The sequence below is a fragment of the Leptonychotes weddellii genome, chromosome 4, assembly GCF_054177405.1.
Source record: "Leptonychotes weddellii isolate Sample4059 chromosome 4, ASM5417740v2, whole genome shotgun sequence".
Classification (NCBI taxonomy): Eukaryota; Metazoa; Chordata; class Mammalia; order Carnivora; family Phocidae; genus Leptonychotes; species Leptonychotes weddellii.
Window position 1 is genome coordinate 100,350,540 of NC_138372.1, and position 21,730 is coordinate 100,372,269.

General features: G+C 36.7%; 1 protein-coding gene across 1 annotated transcript in view; it reads right to left on the reverse strand.

Annotated features, from left to right (window-relative positions):
- PXDNL (peroxidasin like) overlaps nucleotides 1-21,730 on the reverse strand; it is a 422,439-nt gene that overhangs the window by 252,661 nt on the left and 148,048 nt on the right. The window contains exon 2 of the mRNA XM_081817119.1: nucleotides 7,129-7,200. Within this exon, the coding sequence (XP_081673245.1) occupies nucleotides 7,129-7,200 (72 nt within the window). The remainder of the gene's footprint in view (nucleotides 1-7,128; nucleotides 7,201-21,730) is intronic.

Sequence of the window (21,730 nt, forward strand, 5' to 3'; positions counted from 1 at the left end):
CCAAAATACTGTTTACTTATGGCTATCAATTTATGGTGAATATTTTAATGACCTCTTAAGTATATCACTTGATATTTTTCTATTAAAAAAATGAAAACACTCATGTTCCCACCATACAAACCAAGAAACCAAACATCTTCAACATCACAGAAAATCCCTCATGCTTTCTTCCAGCCAGTAAACCTCAGCTTCTATCAACATAGAAAAGTTTGTATTTTGTTTGACCTGGTTCTGAACTTTTTATAAAAGGAATCATAACATGTGCATGCCCTCTTTTGTGTCTAGCATAATTCTTCCAAAATTTCATCTGCATGATTTATCTGTGTTGTTGCATGTGGTTATAATACATTCTTTTTATTTACTCTATAATATTCCATTGTGTGAATTTACTGCAATTTATTTATGGATAATTTGGCTTTTATCCAGTTTTCAGTATTACAAATAATGTTTCTACCAAGTTCTTATACATAATTTTGAAATACTATATTCCTTTCTGTGGATTATATGCTTATATGTGCAATTTCTGAGTCACCAGATGTACATGTATTTAGTTTTAGTGGATACTGCCAATGTTCTAAAATAATTGAGCCAGTGTTCCATTATAAGTGGATATTTTGAGTGTTTTTTGTTGTAATGGAGGTGTGAGGTATCCTATTGTCATTTTATGTTGCATTTCCCTGATGCAAAGGGATGTTGAATACATCTTCATGAGTTTATTGGCCATTTGGATATTATAATTTGTCAAATGGCTGTTACATATTTTTTATTTGGGGTTTTTGTCTTTTACTTATTGATTTGTAAGAGTTCCTGATACAAATCCTTTATTGGATATACATAATTGCAAATATTCCAGGCTGTGGCTTCTTTTATTATTCATAAAGGTGTCTTTGGTAAGCTGAAGTTCTTAATTTTAATGAAATCCAATTTATCAATCATTTTCTTTACTGTTATTGCTTTTTGTGTCCTCTGAGAAATGTTTGTCTGTCCTAAGGATATGAAGATTTTTTTCTGTTATCTTCTAGAATCCTTATTATTTTTATCTTTTACATGATCTATGATTCATCTAGAATTGATTATAGTATGTGAGCCAAAGTAGTGAAATAGTGCCAAAATCTATCTTTTTCATCATGGATATGCAAATAACTCTGCACCATTTACTAGATAATTGTCATTTTCCCACTGCAATGCAATACACATTTGTGACATCTCAGATAACCATTTACATGTGGGTCTGTTTCTGGACTCTTCATTCTGTTTCATTTGTTTCTTTGTCATTGAACCAAACCCACACTTGTAATTTCTTTTATTTATAATAACTCTTGATATCAAGTCTAAATCTTTCTACAACATCCTTCTTTACTACTTGACTAGCTATGTGTGGCCTTTTGTAGATTCAGCTTATAAACTTTCACAGAACAGCCTGCTGAGATTTGACTGGGGTTGCATTGAATCTATAAATCAAGTTGAAATGAAGTGATAATGTAACAATATCAAGTCTTCCAATTCATAATCATGATATATGTATTCATTTATTTCAGATTTCTTTAATTTCTCCAGTAATCTGTTATAGTTTTCTCATCAAGTTATATATAATCTTTGTTGCATTTATTTCTACTTATCAAAATTTTTAATGTTATTACAAATTATATCACTTAAAAATTTCATTTTTGAAATGGTTGTTACTAGAATATAGACATATACTCGATTTTTTTTTTCACTGAGTTGTCTTTTTTTGAGATACAGGAATTCCTTATATGTTTTAGATACAGGTCCTTTGTCAGATCTATGCATTCCCAGTTTATGGATGGCCTTTTCACTTTCTGCCTTTTAATGATAAATGTTTAATTTTTTAAATTTTTTTATTATGTTATGTTAGTCACCATACAGTACATCATTAGTTTTTGATGTAGTGTTCCATGATTCATTATTTGCACATATCACCCAGTACTCACTACAACATGTGCCTTCCTTAATACCCATCCCCGGGCTACCCTACCCCCCAGCCTCCCCCAAAACTTGATTTTTTATATCAATAAATTAAGTTATTAATTTAATAGCCAATCTGAATATTACTGTGTATTTCATGTATACACAAATATGACATAGGTAAATATTAATATTTCTCATGTTTGTTCTTTGTTCCTTTTACCTTTCTTGCTTTCTTTGTATTAATCAATAATTTTTATTATTTGATTTTTCTCTTATTAACTTCTTAAGTATACATTTTTTATTATTCTTGTAGTGGTTACCCCAGAAATTACAACAAGTATACTGACCTCATTAATGTCTACTTTTAGTTGATAATTTTAGCACTTTCTTTACAAAGAAAATACCTTAAAGCATTTTAATTCCATTTGACTTCCTCCTATATTTTGTCCTATTGTTATCATTTCTTTTAATTCTACATATGTTACATGCACATTATTATTATAAGAAATAAATGGGGTGCCTGGGTGGCTCAGTTGGTTAATCAACCAACTCTTGGTTTGAGCTCAGGTCATGATCTCATGGGTCATGATATCAAAACCCAGGTTGGGCTCCGCACTCAGCAGGGAGTCTGCTTGAAGAGTCTCTTCCTCTGCCCCTCCCCACACTGGTGTGTGCTCAAACACTCTCTAAAATAAATAAATAAATCTTTAAAAAAAAGAAATAAATAATTCAAAGTTAGTCAAAATATTTACCCTTTATGTGTTTTTCATTATATCCTACACTTGGCATTTCCATTTTGCATCTTCTTCCTTCTGCCTGAGGGAAAAAAGAATTTGCAGGCCTACTGAATGCAAATTATCTCAGCTTTTATGTCTCTGCAAATGTCTGTTTGTTTGGGTTTTTTACCTTCATTGTTAAAGGCTAATTTCCCTGTGAATAGAGTTCAAGTCTTTCCATTATTTTTTTTCTCAGCAAAATGGTTTTCCATTGTTTTTAACTTTCACCATTTCCATGGCTATTTCTTAAAAGATAATGTATGTTTACCTAAAAAATATTTTTTTAAATGACCCTTTTGTCTTTAGTTTTCAGCAAGTATACTACAATGTGACTGTAGTTCTCTGTATATTTAGCCTACATAGTTTCATAAGGCTTCTTGAAACTGTTGACTTGTTATCTTTTGTTTTAGAGGAACATTCGTGTTTAAAATTTCTTCAAATATTGCCCCTGTCCTATTTTCTTTGTCATCTTCTAATTACATGTAGATATTTTTGTCATGTCCCTGTCTTTTACTCTCTTTCCTGTGTTTTCCATCTTTATTCCCCCGATGTGCTTCTCTCTGGGTAATTTTTAATAACCTATCTTTCAGGACTCTGATTCTCCCTTCTGCCATATTCTAATCTATGATTGAATCAATCCACTCAATTCCTAAATGGAATGATCTTCTTAGGTCTAAGAAAAACATAGTAATTACTTCTTATCTGGTGAAAATTTTTATCATTTCATATATTACCTTAAATATGTTAATTCTAATTATTTTAAAGTCTGTGTTTTATAACTTCAAAATCTTAAACATAGCTTCTTTGGTTATCTTTTTTTTTTTTCTCTTGGTTTTCCTGGCATGCTTGGACATCTTTCATTGACTGTTGTGAGTGAAAAATTGTAGAGGGTTGGGATCATTTTATATTTTTTCCAGAGAAGGTTTGATTTGTTTTTAGGAGGCAGAAAAAATACAGCAGATCACCTTCACCCAGTCTAGAATGGTCCATTGCTTCTAGGGCATAGCTTTTTAGGAGTATAAAATTAAAACCAGGGGTATTGGGGCACCTGGGTGGCTCAATCAGTTAAGCATCTGACTATTGGTTTTGGCTCAGGTCATGATCTCAGGATTGTGAGATCAAGCCCTCATCACAGAGTCTGCTTGTCCCTCTCCCTCTGCTCTCTCTCCCTCTCTTTTGCTTGCTCTCTCTCTCTTTTTAAAAATAAATAAATAAATAAAATATTTAAAAAAAAATAAAGCCAGGGGTATTTATCAGGGTTTTTTTTTCTATGATGGGCCCTAAAGTCTTCTTTTTGTTTCTCTGGTATATTGAAGTAGCCAAAATCTCTGATTAGCTTTTTAAGTCTTAATAGCTGCTTTCTCCTTGGCTTCCTAGTACCCTCTCTCTATGTGCTTCAGTTTTAAGTTAGCAAGTGCCTTAATGAAATGGCTGGCAAAATCTTCACCTCACTATTCTGCAGCTGCCTTCTTTCAGGTATCCTGGCCTTCTAGTGCTGGTTGTCTTGGTGGTCTTAAATTCCAATCTTTGTCTTCCCAGTCCAGTGAGACTGACATGAAATCTAGGTTATTGCCTTCTTTTCATCCTCCATGCTCTGCATCTTGATTTGGCAAATGGCCAGAGAAGAAAAAGTTGCACAGAAGGTTTGAGTCAGCTCAATGAGCTTCCTTTCTTTTCCAGATTTTAGCTACTCAAGTCTTGGCTGCTTTCATTGCCATCTGAACTTTCAAAGAGATGCTTTTTGTATTTTATTCAGATCTTTGAGATTTTTTTTCACCTGGATAGTTTGTATGATACTGGCTAACTCAGCATAAAACCATGTGTGGTTATTTTTTCATCTTAAAAGCAAGTTACAAAGTAAAGAAGTTACAAAGTGATCCAACCAAAGCCTTATTACTAATAATGGGTGGAAAGCCAAATCTAATCTACATGTTTCTATTATCCCAGAAATTAATGCCTGTTTTAAAATTGTCCTGCATACCTCCAACTAGAAAACTACAATAGTATTTACTGAAGGAAATTTTGTTCCCTTGCTACATCACAGAATAACCTTAAAGACAAATCAAATATCTTAACTAAAGTTATGGCTACTTAACAGAGTAACACCGTTGGCAAACCATTAAACATCAATCCTTCAAAGTCTTGAGAGAAAAGAAAACATTATGCCAGATCATTAAATAAAAACAAATAAATGAAATAGTGACTGTTGATTCATCAGCACGATAAAAAGCTCTCATAAAATGAGGCATAGTGAAGATTTCTCATCACATTATATAAAACATAATATCATACCTTATAATAATATCTTATTTGAGAAATATTTTAAATATTGAGATTTTCTTACAAAATTTGGTAATTTGGTAGTTTAAAAAAAAAAAAAACATACAACAAGGAACTCAGTAATTACACCAGCTAAAAGGTTTATTTTTCCCTAACTTTCATGAACATACCTGCATTATAAGTATAACTCTGTTGGGTCCTCAGAACTCATTGAGCAACTGGGGCTTCACCACACAGGTCTAGCACAAGTTATCTCCAACCCCAGCAGTCTTCCAGTGTCCCATTTCTGACCTCACTTCTTTCCTTCTTACCAACTTACTACTTAAGTTATCCATCACCTGTTATTCCAGGGAACTAGCCTTCCTAAAATCTATCATGAGAAACCATACAGCCCAGCAGTTAACAGATCAACGTGTGTGTGAATCCTGACTCTGCCCCTTTCTAGATGTATGAATGTAGGTAAATTACACTACAGTTATTAGTCTCAGTTTCCTAATCTGTAAAACGGAAATAATAGCATCTATCACACAGTATGAAATGGAGTGAGAAATGGAGCTAATATATATAAAGCAACCAGTATAGAATGAGGCTTGTAATTAACACCACAAATGATAATTATTTCATTTTGGTTTTTTAATAAAAATATTTAGACACAAATTAATAATAAGTATGGTTTCTACCAAATGAAGAGATGGACTGTTCATTAATAATTACAGTGTTATGTGCTGTAACTCCAAAATGTGGCCAAACTGCAATAAAGATCATCACTTTGTTACACTCCTCAAAAAACTTTTAAGTGGCAACTATATTGGAAGAATGGATTTGATAACACTTGGTAACATTTGATTAATTAATAAGATATTTAGTTTTCTATCATCTACATATCTCAGTAGATGTGTAGATTGAACGCTTCAATGAAGGTGTTCCCCAAGTAACAGACCCCCTGGAGATACTTGTTAAAATGCAAATCTTTAGGTCTCTCCTGAGAAGTCTTAAATCAGAATTTTGGGGAAGAGGATTAGGCATCTTCATGTCCACAAGCTCTCCAGGAAAATTTTTTATATATAATGGTTTGAGAACAACTGCTTTATTGTTAAGTAAGAAATAAACCTTGCAGTCCTTACTTCCTTATGCTCTTACATCACCCCAACCAGAGATATTGTGATAAAGTATATGTATTCAGGTATCAGTTATTGGAGAGAATCCAGGTGGGAAAAGCACAAGTATAAAGTTATAATCTCAACCCTGAAGTTAGAAGGACTAGCTTGGCTGTAATATGGTGATAAATTCAGCTAGGTTGAAAATATTATTAACTCAATTATGAAAATATTATGTCAAGAAGATTGATGTACCCACGTAGTTCTAACAACACTGTATATTCTTAACTTCCAGTGATTTTACCTTATGGATTAATCTAAGTGCAACATAAGTAATTTTAAATACTGAGCAATGTTAATACCTGTAAGCCCCCTGTCATCATCTATCATAGCATTCTACTCTCTTCCATTATAGTAGTTGCCATATTTTTATTACATGTTTTACAGTTTTTACAGTTGATCTTTGTTTACTGATTATCTGCAAGGTCAGATTATCTGCTATACCATAGCAGACTCCTGTGTATTTTGGTCTGGACCCAAAGCCAGCAAACCACTAAGTAGACCACAGATAATAAAATCTCTTGAATGAATAAAATGAGTATTTTTACACATTGAAAATTTTTATCAGAACTTAACCATAAAGTTGTAGCTTTTCCTCAAAATACATGATTTTAAAGATATTTGGTGAAAGTATGGACTTTGTAATCACAAGACCATGAATTTTAATTTCATGCCTATTGCTTTGGCTATGAGACCCATAGACAAATTATTTAACTATTCTTTCTCTCAGTTTCCTCATCCATGAAGCTTTTCTAAACAAATAGAATTTAAAGGACAATTAGATAAGTAGGAATTTCTCCCAGATTCAGAAGGTAACAAAAATATAGGCAGTGGAAAGAAGCAGAGAATTTCTGGTTATGAGAGCACCAGCAAGTTTTCATTCCCATACTAGCTGTTCTTTACTCTCCAAATGACTTTTTATGGCAAACTGCAATGCAACTATATTGTATTTTTAGAAACTTCAAAGATAAGCGATAAGTACTCACAGAGTGTTCAAATTCTTGAGTTTCTTGAAGGCACTCCCAGGAATTTCTCGTATTCTGTTAAACCTCAAGTCTCTGGGAACATAAAAAGAGGGAGAAAGATTATAATATGTGAATTCCAGTGGTGCTATTATTTCCAGAAACTTGGAAACTAATTCTCCTTTTATAGCCAAATTATGGCACTAAAGGACTAAACATAAGACAGAATTAAGTACATTATGCATAATCATTAGTCAGGTACATTGTTTATAGCAGATTATGCGTATCAGGAGCTATATGCTAGTCCCAAGGTGCCAGACAAGTGCAGCTACTTACAGAGCTCTTCAAAGTGTTAAAGGCAGTTACACCATTTCCTTTAGGTTATATTTATATGGCACTAAGACAAATTCTATATATGGCAACATGCCAATTGAGCATAATTAGTTTGGACAATATTGATAGATCAGATGTCACTTATCAATTCAACATAACACCATTACTTGGGTTTAGGCAAAATTATTATTAATTAGTTAACTTTTCTTCATAGTCCAGGAATATAACAGCCTTCTAAGGAAGTATTAAAACAAGTCAGCAAAACAATTAGTGTAAGAGACAACCAACATTCTCTTTCATCAATTAATATATTATTTTATTCAGCATGTAAATTATTGAGTGCCAACTACATGCCACATATTGTGTTACATAATAGGGACACAAAGATGTGCATATATATATGATCCCTGCTACTGAGCAGGCACAGTTGAATTGAGGATTACAAACAAATAATTACAGCACTAGTATATAAAGTATTAGTGGCACAACAGAGCAACAAACAAAATGCTCTGCACAGATAGCCAACTTAGGTATTGGTCTGCCCAGACCCTCTCTATCAGTGAGAGAAGAACCCACTCCGCTGCCTATGATTTTGGTGGAAATGTTAATCAGGTGCTCTTCAAGAGGGTGACTAAAGCCAGACATTAGTGTGTCGGGAAAACAAACACAAAAGGAAAAACAAAAAACTAAATATCTACTTCCCCTCAACTAACTTCTCAAAATAAAATTTTTCACCACCATAAAAAAGAGTTCTTGATTCAAAATCTTTGTAAGATTACCTTAAAATTCTATCATTTTATGTTTCTCTTGAGTTGACTTTGGAAGAATATGTACAATTTTATAGGAGCTTTTTCAATTAAAATCATTCAATTAAATCCTGACACCAAGAAATAAAAAAGATGCATGAAATTTTTTCAAAGGTATTCAATTAAAATAACTCAAAGTGAATATACCTCTTTGTAAGATGGAATATACTGCTTAAACATCGTACATTGTTATTCGATGTGTCTGTACTATTTTTTTAAAAGAAACTTTATAAATGATGTGAAATTCTCACTATAAACATGTAAGAGATAAAGTTATATAAATCCAAATACCCTAGACCCATGGTTTCCCTTCAACACAGTAGCTTTAAACTACAAAAAGGACTCTCCTCTCACAACAAACCATAAATCCTAATAGTCCTCCCAAACTGAGTTTCCAACAATACAAGAAGGGAGTAAATATAAAAGGATAAATCACTTTCCTTTTTTTAGGCTTTGAAATTTTTTAAAAATTCAGAAAAGTACAAATAACTAAAGAATACTCTTTATTGTCCATATCCAGAATTAACAACTGCTTTCACTTGATACAGTTGCTTCTATTCATAGTTCCACATATTTTAATTTTGATTACACAAATCACATGTAAAAATATATTACAGGTAAAGTAAAAGTCTCTTTTAACCACTATCTTAATTTTAGCTATGTCTCCTCTTCCCTCATATAATCTCTCTCCTGAGTGTGATGCCTCTCTTCAGACACACAAACATACATAGGGATATGAATAAATATAAGTAAAATGTATACATATAAAAATACGAAAACAAACAATATAAGTAAATATAAAATATTTAGTGTTTTTAAATTTACAAAAGTGGTATCAAACTTTATATAGTTTTAAAACTTCTTTTTTCCCCCCTCTACTGCATATCTTCTAGGTCATTCCTTGGCACATAAAGATCTAGATATTTGTCCCCATCTGTTCTGTAATATTCCACTATGCAGACAGGCCACTGTTCATTTATATATTCCCTTACTGACAGCCATTTTGACTGTTTTCAATTTTTTACAACATTTACAAATAATATTTCAATAAACACGCATGCATGTCTCCTTGTGCACATGAAGAAATGTTTCTCTGGAACATATTTAGAATTATGATTGCTAGATCATAGTGTATGCACAGCTTCAGTTTTATGAAATCATGCCAATTCCAAATTTATTTTCAATGAGATCCTACAGCAGTAATATAAGTAACTAAAAATAATGTGAAAAGATGCTTGAAGTAATCACCAAATTTAAACTTTTCACTGGATTGATTTAAGAGTCAAGGTGTTAAGTATGTTGGTTATCAAAATTCCCTCCTGTCTTCACTAGCAAGCAAAGGTCTCCTGCCACAAGAATAGTGTGGCAAGGTGTCCACTGTCCCAAGGGTTATTCAGGGGACTGTGAGATACATGACCCACAGTTCTCATTGCTCAGGCAGCCACAGGGTACTTCTTCCAGAGAAGCAAAACACACTTAGAGACCCAAAGATTATTTCCCCATTGACTTAAACTCCCATAAGGCATATTCAAATGCACCAAAGTTAGCATGTTAACATTCATCTTCTTTGCTAGTATATTCTACCACGTAAACTTGTGTAGTTAGGTATATTAAAAACTAAAACTCTAAGGAAAGACTTCCCTTCCTAATTTTAATTGCTGCATTTAGGATGGCATATGGGGCATTACACAATTGCTGAAAGTAATACTTACCATACCTTTTTATGAAATTACACTAAAAGATCATCTGAATTCAAATGACCACCAAATTTGGATCATGCTACCTTCTGTGTAAATAAGTTTATACAAAAATATAATTTATTTTCCCATATTGCCTCTATTATGTTCAAGATGGATCACTAAAATTTCACCCACACAAAATTTGTCATTTATATAAAACTTCCCTTAGCATAAGTTGTAGCATTATATTTTCACTCTTTGCATAGAGTGAAAATTGAATTTTTATATATCCTGCACAATTCATCCCTTTATGATATATGTAATATTGATAAAATAATATTCATAAAATAATAATTATTATTTAGCACAATTTTCATCCCATTCATTGGTCACTGGAATCCAATTTAGAAGCAACTTTAGGAAATGCACCAAGATGAAAACAGAGCACATGGTGCTTACTGGCAGTGGTTAAACATGAGTTTGTCTGTCTATCTGTCTGTCTGGCCTGCCCACCCCCATCTAAAGCTGCTAAAGCTGGAGAAGAAATGTTTAATGATTTTTACGGTGAGAAATTTGGAATTGATGTTTTTAACCAATAAGAGATGGGTTTTAGTTCAAATTCAATCCAGAAGAATCTCCTTCCAAAAAGAGTTTTAAATGATTCTCCCATTGTACACAGGGGGCAGAGAACAAGCATGGATGGACAGCAACGAGAACTCAAACAAATTAATATAGCTCAAGATCATGTTATTTCGTTCCTCCAGGGAACAGGGCACACCACGCCCATATCACCACCCATTACACACCCTCTGGGTGGATTAGATAGGGTTATACTATGTCTGTGTGGAAAAGTCCAGCGAAAGACCTCACAGAGGGATAGTGAGGCTAGACCTTGCCCAGAGGTCTGAGGTTCCCAGTATATTTTATAAATGCCAAACATAGGGCATATTTTTGAAAACATTAAACAAGTGGGTATTTAAACATAAAAAATAAAATTGTAATTGTCCACAGATGGTAGTCCAGTTTAAGTTGTGAGATGAATGCGATGCTCTTGAAAAACACTATCAGCCTGCCCTGGGACTGAATGCATAGGCCATTAGGAGATAAAATCAAAGTCTAAATTTGAGTTCTTGAAGGTGATACCCAGGCTAACAGATTGTCTGGTCCCGCTGTGGTATGGGTCCTCCTAATAGTGCCCTGGTTGGAGATGGCCTTCAGGTTTATTGTGAGTAGATGCCTGAGCTAAAGGGGCCCTTTCCTAGACATTTTAGCTAAGAATCTAGCACTGAGAGAGCAAAACAAATAAGGGAAACTCTCAGAGAGCACCAACTTAGGCAGGCTGATTTCAGTCTGAGTGTGCTACTTGTTTCCTCATAAGTGAGAAATATTCATTCTGGCAGAAAGCCTATCTTCATGAAAAAAAGATCAAGCAGATCCATACTTGAGCCAAAAGCATTCCTGTTGAAGGCGGGGATGTAACTTAGTCACCGTAAAGTCAAAAGCATAAAACTGTAGAAAAAAAGTAAGCAGGTTCTTGTCTCCCCTGGTTTCCAGGAAGGGCGGGAGGGAATGAGATGACTGCTGATAGTCCGGCCATCATCATCTCTCCCAGGGGCACACACCTGTGCACTCCTGCCTCCTGTCTGTCTCTGGAGTCAAAGTCATATGTGTACTCTGCTCCCTGCAGCCAGGTTCCCTGTTACTCTGATCCTAACTCCTAGAGCTGCCCCGGCCTCCATCTCTTCTCAGCTATTATCCCATGTGCCGTTCCCTCATCCATGGTGTCTAGACTGACCAGACCTTGGAATCAGGGGAAGAACGTAAGAGATCTCTCCACAACCTCTCCTGCTGCCCATCTTCTTTATCTTTCCATCTTGCAGCCCTTTCAGGGTAGGAACTGGAAAAACATTTTCCAGGCCTGAGGAAGAGAAGTTGGAAGACACCACTCGATGCATGGCTTGCCTGATTTCCAATCATGTTCTTTGGTTTTCCCTGACCTCAGGTTCATTTTCTGCCTACCAAGTGTCAAGCAGCCAGAGCCTGAGTCTATCATCCACTGCTGTTTGTCTGGCCTGATGTTAACCTGTTATGAAGGGTAATTTATGTGTCAACTTGACTAAGCCATGGTACCCAGATTTTGGTCAAACACCAGTCTAGATGTTGCTGTGAAGGTATATTTTTATACGTGATTAACACCAAAATCAGTAGACTTTGAATAAAGCAGATACCCTCCATAATGTGGATCCTAAAGTGATCATCTGATCACTTAAAGTCCTTAAGAGGAAAAGATGGAAGAAGAAAAGATGCCCTGAGAAAGGGGGAATTCTGCCTCTAGACAGCCTTCACACTTGAGCTGCAAATCAACTCTTCCCTGGGTCTCCAGCCTGCCAACCTCCTCTTCAAAATTCAGACTTGCTAGGCCACACAAGAGCATGAGCCAATTCTTTAAAATGAATTCCTCTCTTTTTTCTTGCTCTGTCTTGGAAAGATCCTATTGATCTCCTCATTCTATTGGTTCAGTTTCTCTAGAAAACCCTAATATATCCAATATGACCCTCCTGGCTAAAGTGAAAATGATGGTGTCCATTCATTCCTTCATTCAGTGTAGCTTTTCTGAAGACATGGCCTACACTTGGCCAAGTGCCATCCCTCTCCCCCTAAGGGAGAGGCAAGTAGTTTCAATGAATGAAACATGCCATGTGTAAGAAAGGATTGAACCCCTGGCTAGGGAGGCTCAACAAAGCTTTCCAAATCTGTATGGAATATGCGCAGTCACTGAAGGGCCTCCCAAGGTCAGATTTGCATCTTGGAATTCTCTGAGGGGGTGGCTCTGAGGGGTCTCCACTCCTGACAAGGTGCTGCTGCAGTGTTCAAGTGAAAATCATCACTAGCTGTACTGAGACCACCAAGGGAGGAGCACAAGAAAAGAAGGGCAGGTCTCATGTGAACATTGCCTGGGGTTGGTGCTGGGTAGATAGTACCGGCATTTTTCCTTTTTTTTTTCACATGTTTGATACTTACCTACATATCTTCAATAATGGCTAAAGTGTCTACACATAAATCACAATAGTATAAAGACTTCAGAAGATATTAGAACAACCTTATCATAGTTTCTCAATCTAGCTTCTTCATTTTGCTCTTCAATGAAATTTCCAGCCCAGCTCCATGCTATTTTCCAGAAATGGATTATAATCACCTCTCAAATTATGAATTAAACCAATTTGGATTGAAGCTCTTTCCACTGCACTTGTTCACAAAATCCCCAGGATGAGGAAATCAATTAAACGAAGGGTCTTAAAGCATTGAGAGCCATCAGGTGCTCCTAGAAAGTTAAAATTAGAAGGTAACAGGGGAACACACACACACACACACACACACACAAAGACTTAGGTTGTACTTTTCTCTAATATACCAGTTTCTTACAAGAAATAAGTAGTGCTATTACAGTCTTGAAGAACTTGAACTTTTTAAAAAGAAGTTGTCTTACAGATTAATTAGTCCAACCTCTGACTCTATGTGTAAGACAAGAGGGAAAAGTAAAGGGGAGAGGAGAGAAGTGGAATACGAGTACATATTCATCCTGGCTAAATCTTAACACTACCTTTTCAAGGCAGGTATTAATATGTTGATTTCAGAGCTGGAACATTTCATTCAAAACATTTCACTCACCTCAAAGCAAAGCAAGTGGCCACGGGGAATGGCTCCCAATTGTGTCTGCTTACAAAGCAGACACTGTCTACAGACTCCCACCTTACCTTAAACTCCTCCTGAGGAAAACAGGCCCAGGACAAAGGAAGGGCACATTCATCATCTGCCAGCCACTGAGGACCAGAGGTTGTATCAGAAAAGTTTTCCTTGTTTTCATTTTAGTATAATTTCCACCTCATTATCCTAAACCAAATTCCCACTTCCCTCAGACAGGCCAGTTAGCATTCCATTTAAATGCTTTGTCTTTCAGAGATTATGTGGTTAGAATTAACAAACACCCCTGATGTGCACAAATGAGCTAACAATGATAAAGTCAATGGAAGGTGTGAACCAGTCCAAGGTAAGTCAGTATGAACACGAGTGTCCAGCTGCACTACTCAGGTCATTAAAGACATCCAAATGTAAAAGAAAGCATTATAATTTTGAAGTATGGTGTTCCTGTCTGTGGAAACCTGAAGAGAACAGACAACCCGACAAAATAGTTCCAGACTTTTTTCTTTATGTACCTGTTCCTTCCAGCAGATGGTCACTAAAGGGCAGTCCTCTCTTCTAGGTCAAATAAATGATTTCAAGGGAGATGAGGTGGTTTAATGTGTCCTAAATGTCACAGTGCTGGAAGGACTAGACTGCAGGCTGAATAGTGTTCGCTGAATCCCATTCATTTGCATGTGAAAATAGCAGCCAGCAGCAAAGTTTCACTCTGAGGTGATAATATACCACATTGCATAAAGTAATGTCTTTTGGGGAATAAGAAGCTGTGACTCAATTTTGACCCAAAACTCAAATGTAACCTCTTGAATGTAAAGACATTGCTAACTTTGTCATTTAGGTGAAAATATATTTCAAAATAATAAGATTTAACTTTTCAAATTAATGACTTAACATAATTCATACTATTAGGATCATTATGATACTACGCAACAATGTTAATGTTTCTGTCCCCTCTTTTCATGTTAAGCATGGCTTGTCTGAATGCCCCTGTGCTTGGGAGAGTGGCCAACACCCTTGGATCCCACTAGACAAGTATGCCTCATGAGCCAATAAACACAGTCTGAAAGAATATTACAGAATCCCTGAAATCAGACTTGGTTATATTTTTATCTTGGATTACATGTATCTTTTTTTTTTAAGAATTTATTTATTTATTTGACAGATAGAGAGCACAAGTAGGCAGAGTGGCAGGCAGAGGGAGAGAGAGAAGCAGGCTCTCCGCTGAGCAGGGAGCCGGATGTGGGGCTCGATCCCAGGACCCCAGGATCATGACCTGAGCCGAAGGCAGCCGCTTAACCGACTGAGCCACCCAGGCGCCCCAAGGATTACATGTATCTTGTTTGTCCTTCCTGTTTCCTACTACTGGGTTGCTACTTTGTTCTGGGGCAGTCAGAAAGATGTCCCCTGACCTGTTTCTCCACCACGTATTTGATGGCCAAGGATTTGTCAGGGGTGAGATTCACTTCTGGGGTGCCCTGTGCCACAGGATAAAGTTGATCTTATTTGAATGTCACATATCTAGCTCCATACCTCCCTGCCCATCCCCAGGCACCCTGGAGTGAAATAGGCCAAACGTTTTAATCACATGTTGGTCACACTGTTTCATAACTCTACATATGTGCACATGCTATTCCTTTATTTGGAATACCCTTCCCTTTCTTCTCTATCACATGCTCAAGAATCCTCCAAGACGACATGCAAATATCACCTCCATGATAACGTTGAAGGCATCACTTTTGGAGCAGCCTCACAGTTGGTCAGAAGGAAGCACAGCCAGTGATAACAGCTCTGTCACCTGCAGTATCTACTTGGGCGTCCCTCACCGTCAATGCCCAGACTGTCTTCCACAATGCAATGTTGGCATGAGCCTCCAAATCCATCCTTTATTTCCTCAGGGAAACATTCCTTGACAACTTCTCTCTGGGGTCCTATGTGCTCCTTCAAGGCCTTTGCAATGGGAGGCAGTTTAGTGCTGTGGTTCGGAGTGCAGATTTCAGGACCAATGAAGCACACTCAGTTTGGTCTTGGCCTCTCCCCAGCCATGTGACTTCGGACAAGCCCATACTCTCTCTGGGGTTCCTCATCATGAACTGTGGGCAATGATACTCAGCCCATTGTATTAAATATCAGAATTCACACAAATCATTTAGAATAATGCCTAACATGTGGTAAATGTTAGCAGTTGTAACATTACCATCATCAATATAAATTCTGTTATTATAACATTTTAAATACAACATTTGTAATTTTCTAATTATAATGTCTGTGTTTCCAACTAACACAGCTAAATTGGGAGCTCCTTAAGAGCAGCGAATATGTCTAAGTCATCTTTGTATATGTAGCACAAAGTTTGCATCCCGAGCATAAATACTGAGACAGATAATTTAATAATAAGAACCACAACAATAATAATAGTGGGATGAATCAGCTATGGTCCATAATAGGCAAAATAGGAAATACTAGAAATATAAAACAAATGAAAAGTTAGGTTTCAGTTCAGTTGCATATAAGATGCTCATCCGTAGATGAAAACTCAACTTTTGTAAATATTAGTGATAACATACTCTAATTCAAAATCCATTTTTCAGAAAGAAAAGAGAAATTCAGTTAACTGAATGTATAGTTTTTCCTTTATGAAGCTAGACACTGACACTTGCAGTTCTGTACCTGGGCGTCACACACCAGATTGGCCTGACTATTGGGAAATGTGACCTGTATGCCAGAGACAATGACTGGAAATCAAATCTCCATATACAACTACTCAATTCCTGTAATTCTCAGAGAAGCTGAAAAGGACGTTCAATTTTGCAATAACCTCCACTTCTCAAATATGTGATGTCTTTTTGGAAAATATATTTCTGTCTATAATTTAAGTAAATCATTTAACATTTTTGCCTCTATCTCCCATACCAATATTTGCGTGCCAATGATAACAACTGAAGGAAAAAAATCTAATTTTATTTCCAAAAGAAAGAAGTCTCTACATTTAGCGTTTTTGTTGCATTTATTTGTCAACTCACTGAAGGAGACTTTCTCCTTTATCATTTCATTCAACTTGTCCTGGCCCAGGCCATCTATGCACTCTTTTTTTTTTTTTTAAGGTTGATTTTTTTTTTTTTTAAAGATCTTATTTATTCATTTAACAGAGTGAGATACAGCGAGAGAGGGAACACAATCAGGGGGAGTGGGAGGGGGAGAAGCAGGCTTCCTGCGGAGCAGGGAGCCCAATGTGGGGCTCCATCCCAGGACCCTGGGATCATGACCTGAGCTGAAGGCAGATGCTTAATGACTGATCCACCCAGGCGCCCCCATCTATGTATTCTTGATGGATAAAGTCAATGAATTTGTTTGAGTCATCATTTTACTTTGTCTTTTGGTGGCATTTGATAATGTTAACTCCCTTCCTCTTTAAGCCTTTCTGGATTTTCACATTTTTCTCCTAATAGTCTGTCTCAGACTCCTTTTCCAGATTATTTTCTTTTTGTTTGCCTCTTAAATGATGATGTCTCTAAGGCTGTGCCTTCAACCATCTTCTTTCCTCCCTTAACCTTCTCGAGCAATCCTATCCACTATTTTGGTTTCTATGAAACTATGTAAAAGCAAGGAAATGTGAATTATATATGAGTAACATGTGTGTGTATATACACACATACATTTGTATATACACACACACATACCAAATCTCTATCTTTTTCTTAGATATCTACCACATTCTCCATGCTTGACATTAATCCAGCCACTTGATCTCTCTATAAAGGTACCAAGGCACCTCAACTTTCCCCAAATCCTTGCTCTTAATATCCACCCAGACACAAAATCACAAACCTAAGAACACATCTGTATGGCTATCAAGTTCCCCTGAGTCCTACCATGGGCAAGTTCTGTGCCCATATCATCACTATCCAGACAATCTATACCCTCATGCATTCTTTTTTTTTTTTAAGATTTTATTTATTTATTTGACAGAGAGATAGCAAGAGCAGGAGCACAGGCAGGGGAAGCGGGAGAGGGAGAAGCAGGCTTCCCGCCAACCAGGGAGCCTGATGTGGGGCTCGATCCCAGGGCCCTGGGATCATGACCTGAGCTGAAGGTAGATGCTTAATGACTGAGCCACCCAGGCGCCCCCTCATGCACTCTTTATATTCCCCTTGCACACAGCTGTGGAGGATTTCTGTAGGAATGCAATCTTTTTTGTTTTGTTGTTGATTTATTTTAACCTTCCCAGTTTAAAATCTTAAATGGCTTGCCATTGTCAGCAGAGGCCAACTGGAACTACTTGTATGGTATATGAAGCCTTCCCTGATTCCCCTACTTCCCTACTCTTCACCTGCGAATACTTCTGACACCCTATGTTTTAGCCATGTCAAAGTGCTTTCAATCTCTAGAACACCTCAAGATGTATCATGCTTTTATGGATTTCAACATGTTGTTCTTTCTTTCTAGAATTCCTTCTCACCATCCTACCCTAGAAAATACCCATCTTCAAGCATTATGCTTAATAGTGATATCTTCTATAAAGCCATGAACCTCACTAAAAAACCTAATCATTACAATTACATTAAAAAGAATAAAATAACTAGGAATAAATTTAACCAAGGAGGTGAAAGATCTGTATACTGAAAAATATAAGATATTGATGAAAGAAACTGAAGAGATTACATAAATGGAAATAAACTCCAAGCTTATGGATTGGACGAATATTGTTAAAATGTCCATACTACTCAAGGAAATCTACAGATTCGATGCAATCTCTATCAAAATTTCAATGTCATTTTTCACAGAAATAGAACATATAATCCTAAAATTTGTAGGGGACCACAAAAGACACTGAATAGCAAAAACAATCTTGAGAAAGAAGAACAAAAAACCAGAGGCATCACACTTCCTAATTTCAAGCTATATTACAAAGTTATTATATTATAGCAATCAACACAGTATGTGGTACTGGCATAAAAATAGAGACTGATATCAATGGAACAGAACATACAGCCCATCAATAAACCAACACACATGTGGTCAATTAATTTATGACCAAGGAGTCAAGAGTATACAGTAGGGAAAGGACATTCTCTTTAATAAGTGGTGTTGGGAAAACTGGACAGTCACATGCAAAAGAATGAAACTGGACCACTATCTTACACCATACACAAAAATTAATTCAAAATGGATTAAAGACTTGAATGTAAGACCTGAAACTATAAAACTCCTAGAAGAAAACATAGATAGTAAGCTCCTTGACATTGGTCTTGGTGATGAATTTTTTTGGATTTGAAACCAAAAGCAAAACAACAAATGCAAAACTAAGTAAGTGGGATATATCAAACTAAAAAGCTTATGTAACAGCATAGGAAACCATCAATAAAATGAAAAGGCAACCTATTGAATGGGAGAAAATATTTTCAAGTTTATCTCTGAAAAGGGGCTAATATCCAAAATATACAAGGAACTGCAACTCAATACCAAAAAAAATAAATAATCCAACTAAAAAAATGGGCAGAGGATCTGAATATTTTCCCAAAGAGGACATAGAAACAGCCAATTAGCACATAAAGAGGTGCTCAATATCACTAATCATCAGAGAAATGCAAATCAAAAATACAATGAGATATCACCTCACACATGTTAGAATGGCTATTATCAAAGAGGAAGAAGAATGAGGAGGAGGAGAAGGTGAAGAAACAACAGTGTTGGCAAAGATATGATGAAAAGGGAACCCTTGTGCACTGTTGGTGGGGTAGTAAATTGCTGCAGCTACTATGGAAGACAGTATGGAGGTTCCTCAAAAAGTAAAAATAAAAATACCATAAATCCAACAATTCCACTTGTGGGTATTTATCTGAAGAGAAACAAAACATTAATTGGAAAAAATATGTGTGCCCCCATGTTCACTGCAGCATTATTTACAAAAGCTAAGACTTGGAAGCAACCAAATAGTCCAAGAATAGATGAACAGATTTTTAAAATGTGATATATACAATGAAATATTATTCAGTCATAAAAAAAAGAAGGAAATCTGCATTTGCAACAACATGGATGGACCTTGAAGGCATATGCTGAGTGAATTAAGTCAGACAGAGAAAGACAAATACTTATATGTGGATCAAAAGAAAAAAAAAGGGGGGGTGGAGCAAGATGGCAGAGGAGTAGGAGACCTGGATTTCATCTGGTCCCAGGAATTCAGCTGGATAGGGATCAAACCATTCTGAATGCCTACGAACTCAACAGGAAATCAAAGAAAAGAATAGCAACAACACTCTGAACAGAAAAGCGACCATTTTCTGGTAGGTAGGACATGCAGAGAAGTGAATCCGAGGTGATATTCGGGAAGATAGATGGCGGGGGAAGGGGCCTCAGTTGGCCGCTTCTGGCAAGTGATAGAGCCTCAGAGCACAAAATCGGAAAATTTAGAAGTCGGCTCTGCTGAGGGACGTCGCTCCAGTGGCTGAGTAGGGGGTGAAACCCTCACTGGGACAGTGTGGTCTCAGGACCCTCAGGGTCGGAGAAAGACTGGGGGTGCCTGAGTACAACAGAGCTCCCAGGTATCGGAGCGGGGAAGGCGGCTCCAGAGACGGAGCTGAGGAGTGGGCTCTCAGCTCGGGGTTGCCATAAACCGTGATCTGCAGCACAGTTGGGACACTGCTCTTCCAGCAGGGACCCAACAAGCAGCAGATCTGGGGAGACTCCCCTTCTTCCCCCGGAAGGAGTGGTGTGGGAGCACACCGCAGGGATCTGCTGGGTTTGGAGACTCCACGCAGGGTCGTGTGCCAGAGATAGAAATGCTCAGTCACGGGCCAGGTGAGCACAGAGTGCGGCCAGAGACTGGGGAGACGGGAGTGATTGACTGCTTTTCTCTGGGGGTGCACTGAGGAGTTGGGCACGGAGTTCTTGACTCCTCCCAGGGGGAGATTGGGAGGCTGCCATTTTCACTCTTGTCCTCCAAAGCTGTATGGAAAGCTTGCAGGGAACAAAAGCTCCTGAGAGCAATCCCAAGCAGATGACTTAGCCCGGACCTGCAAGGGCGGGACAATTCTGCCTCCAGCAAAGACATTTGGGAACCACGGCAACAGGCCCCTCCCCCAGAAGATCAGCGAGAACAGCCAGCCAAGACCAAGTTTACCGGTCAATGAGAACAGCAGAACTCTAGAGCTAGGGGAATACTGCACATAGAATTCATGGCTCATTTCCCATGATTCTTTAGTCTTTGAAAGCTAATTTTTTTAATTTTCTTTTTTTCTTTTTCTTTTTTTTTGAATTTTTCTTTTTCCCTTTTTCAACTAACATCTTATCAATCCCTTTTTTAAAAAAATCTTTTTTATTTTTCATTTTTAGAGTCATGTTCTATCCCTTCAGAGTAGTTACCCATATTTTTGGTATATATATATATATATATATATAAGTTGTTCTGTCTTTAAAATTTTGAGATACAGTTTCTTCTAACAGATCAGAATATACCCTAAATCTCTAGTGTATGGCTTTGTTCTAGTCTCCTGCCTGATCACATTCTCTCCCTTTTTTTTTTAATCATCTTCTTTCTTTTTTCAACCAACTTCTTATCAGTTCCTTTTATAAAATCTTCTATAATTTTCATCTTAACAGTCATATTCCATCCCTTCATCATATTAACCCTTATTTTTGTACATATATAAGTTTTTCTTTCTTTAAAATTTTGGGAGGCGCTTTCTTATTTCTACTAACACACCAAAATACGCCCAAAATCTAGTGTGTGGCACTGATCTATGCACCAGCCTGATCAGATTTGATTACATTCTACTTTTTTTGTTTTGTTTTGTTTTTGTTTGTTTTTATCCTTTTCTTTTTTTTTCTCTTTTTCGTTTGTCTTTCTTTCCCTTTCTTTTCCCCTGGTTTCAGGTCTTTTCTGATTTGGACAAAATGCAAGACAGAAAAAGTCACCTCAACAAAAAGAACAAGAGGCAGCACCGATGGCCAGGGACCTAATCAATACGGACATTAATAAGATGTCAGAACTAGAGTTCAGAATGATGATTTTAAAGATACTAGCTGGGCTTGAAAAAAGCATGGAAGTTATAAGAGAAACCCTTTCTGGAGAAGTAAAAGAATGAAAATCTAACCAAGTTGAAATCAAAAAGG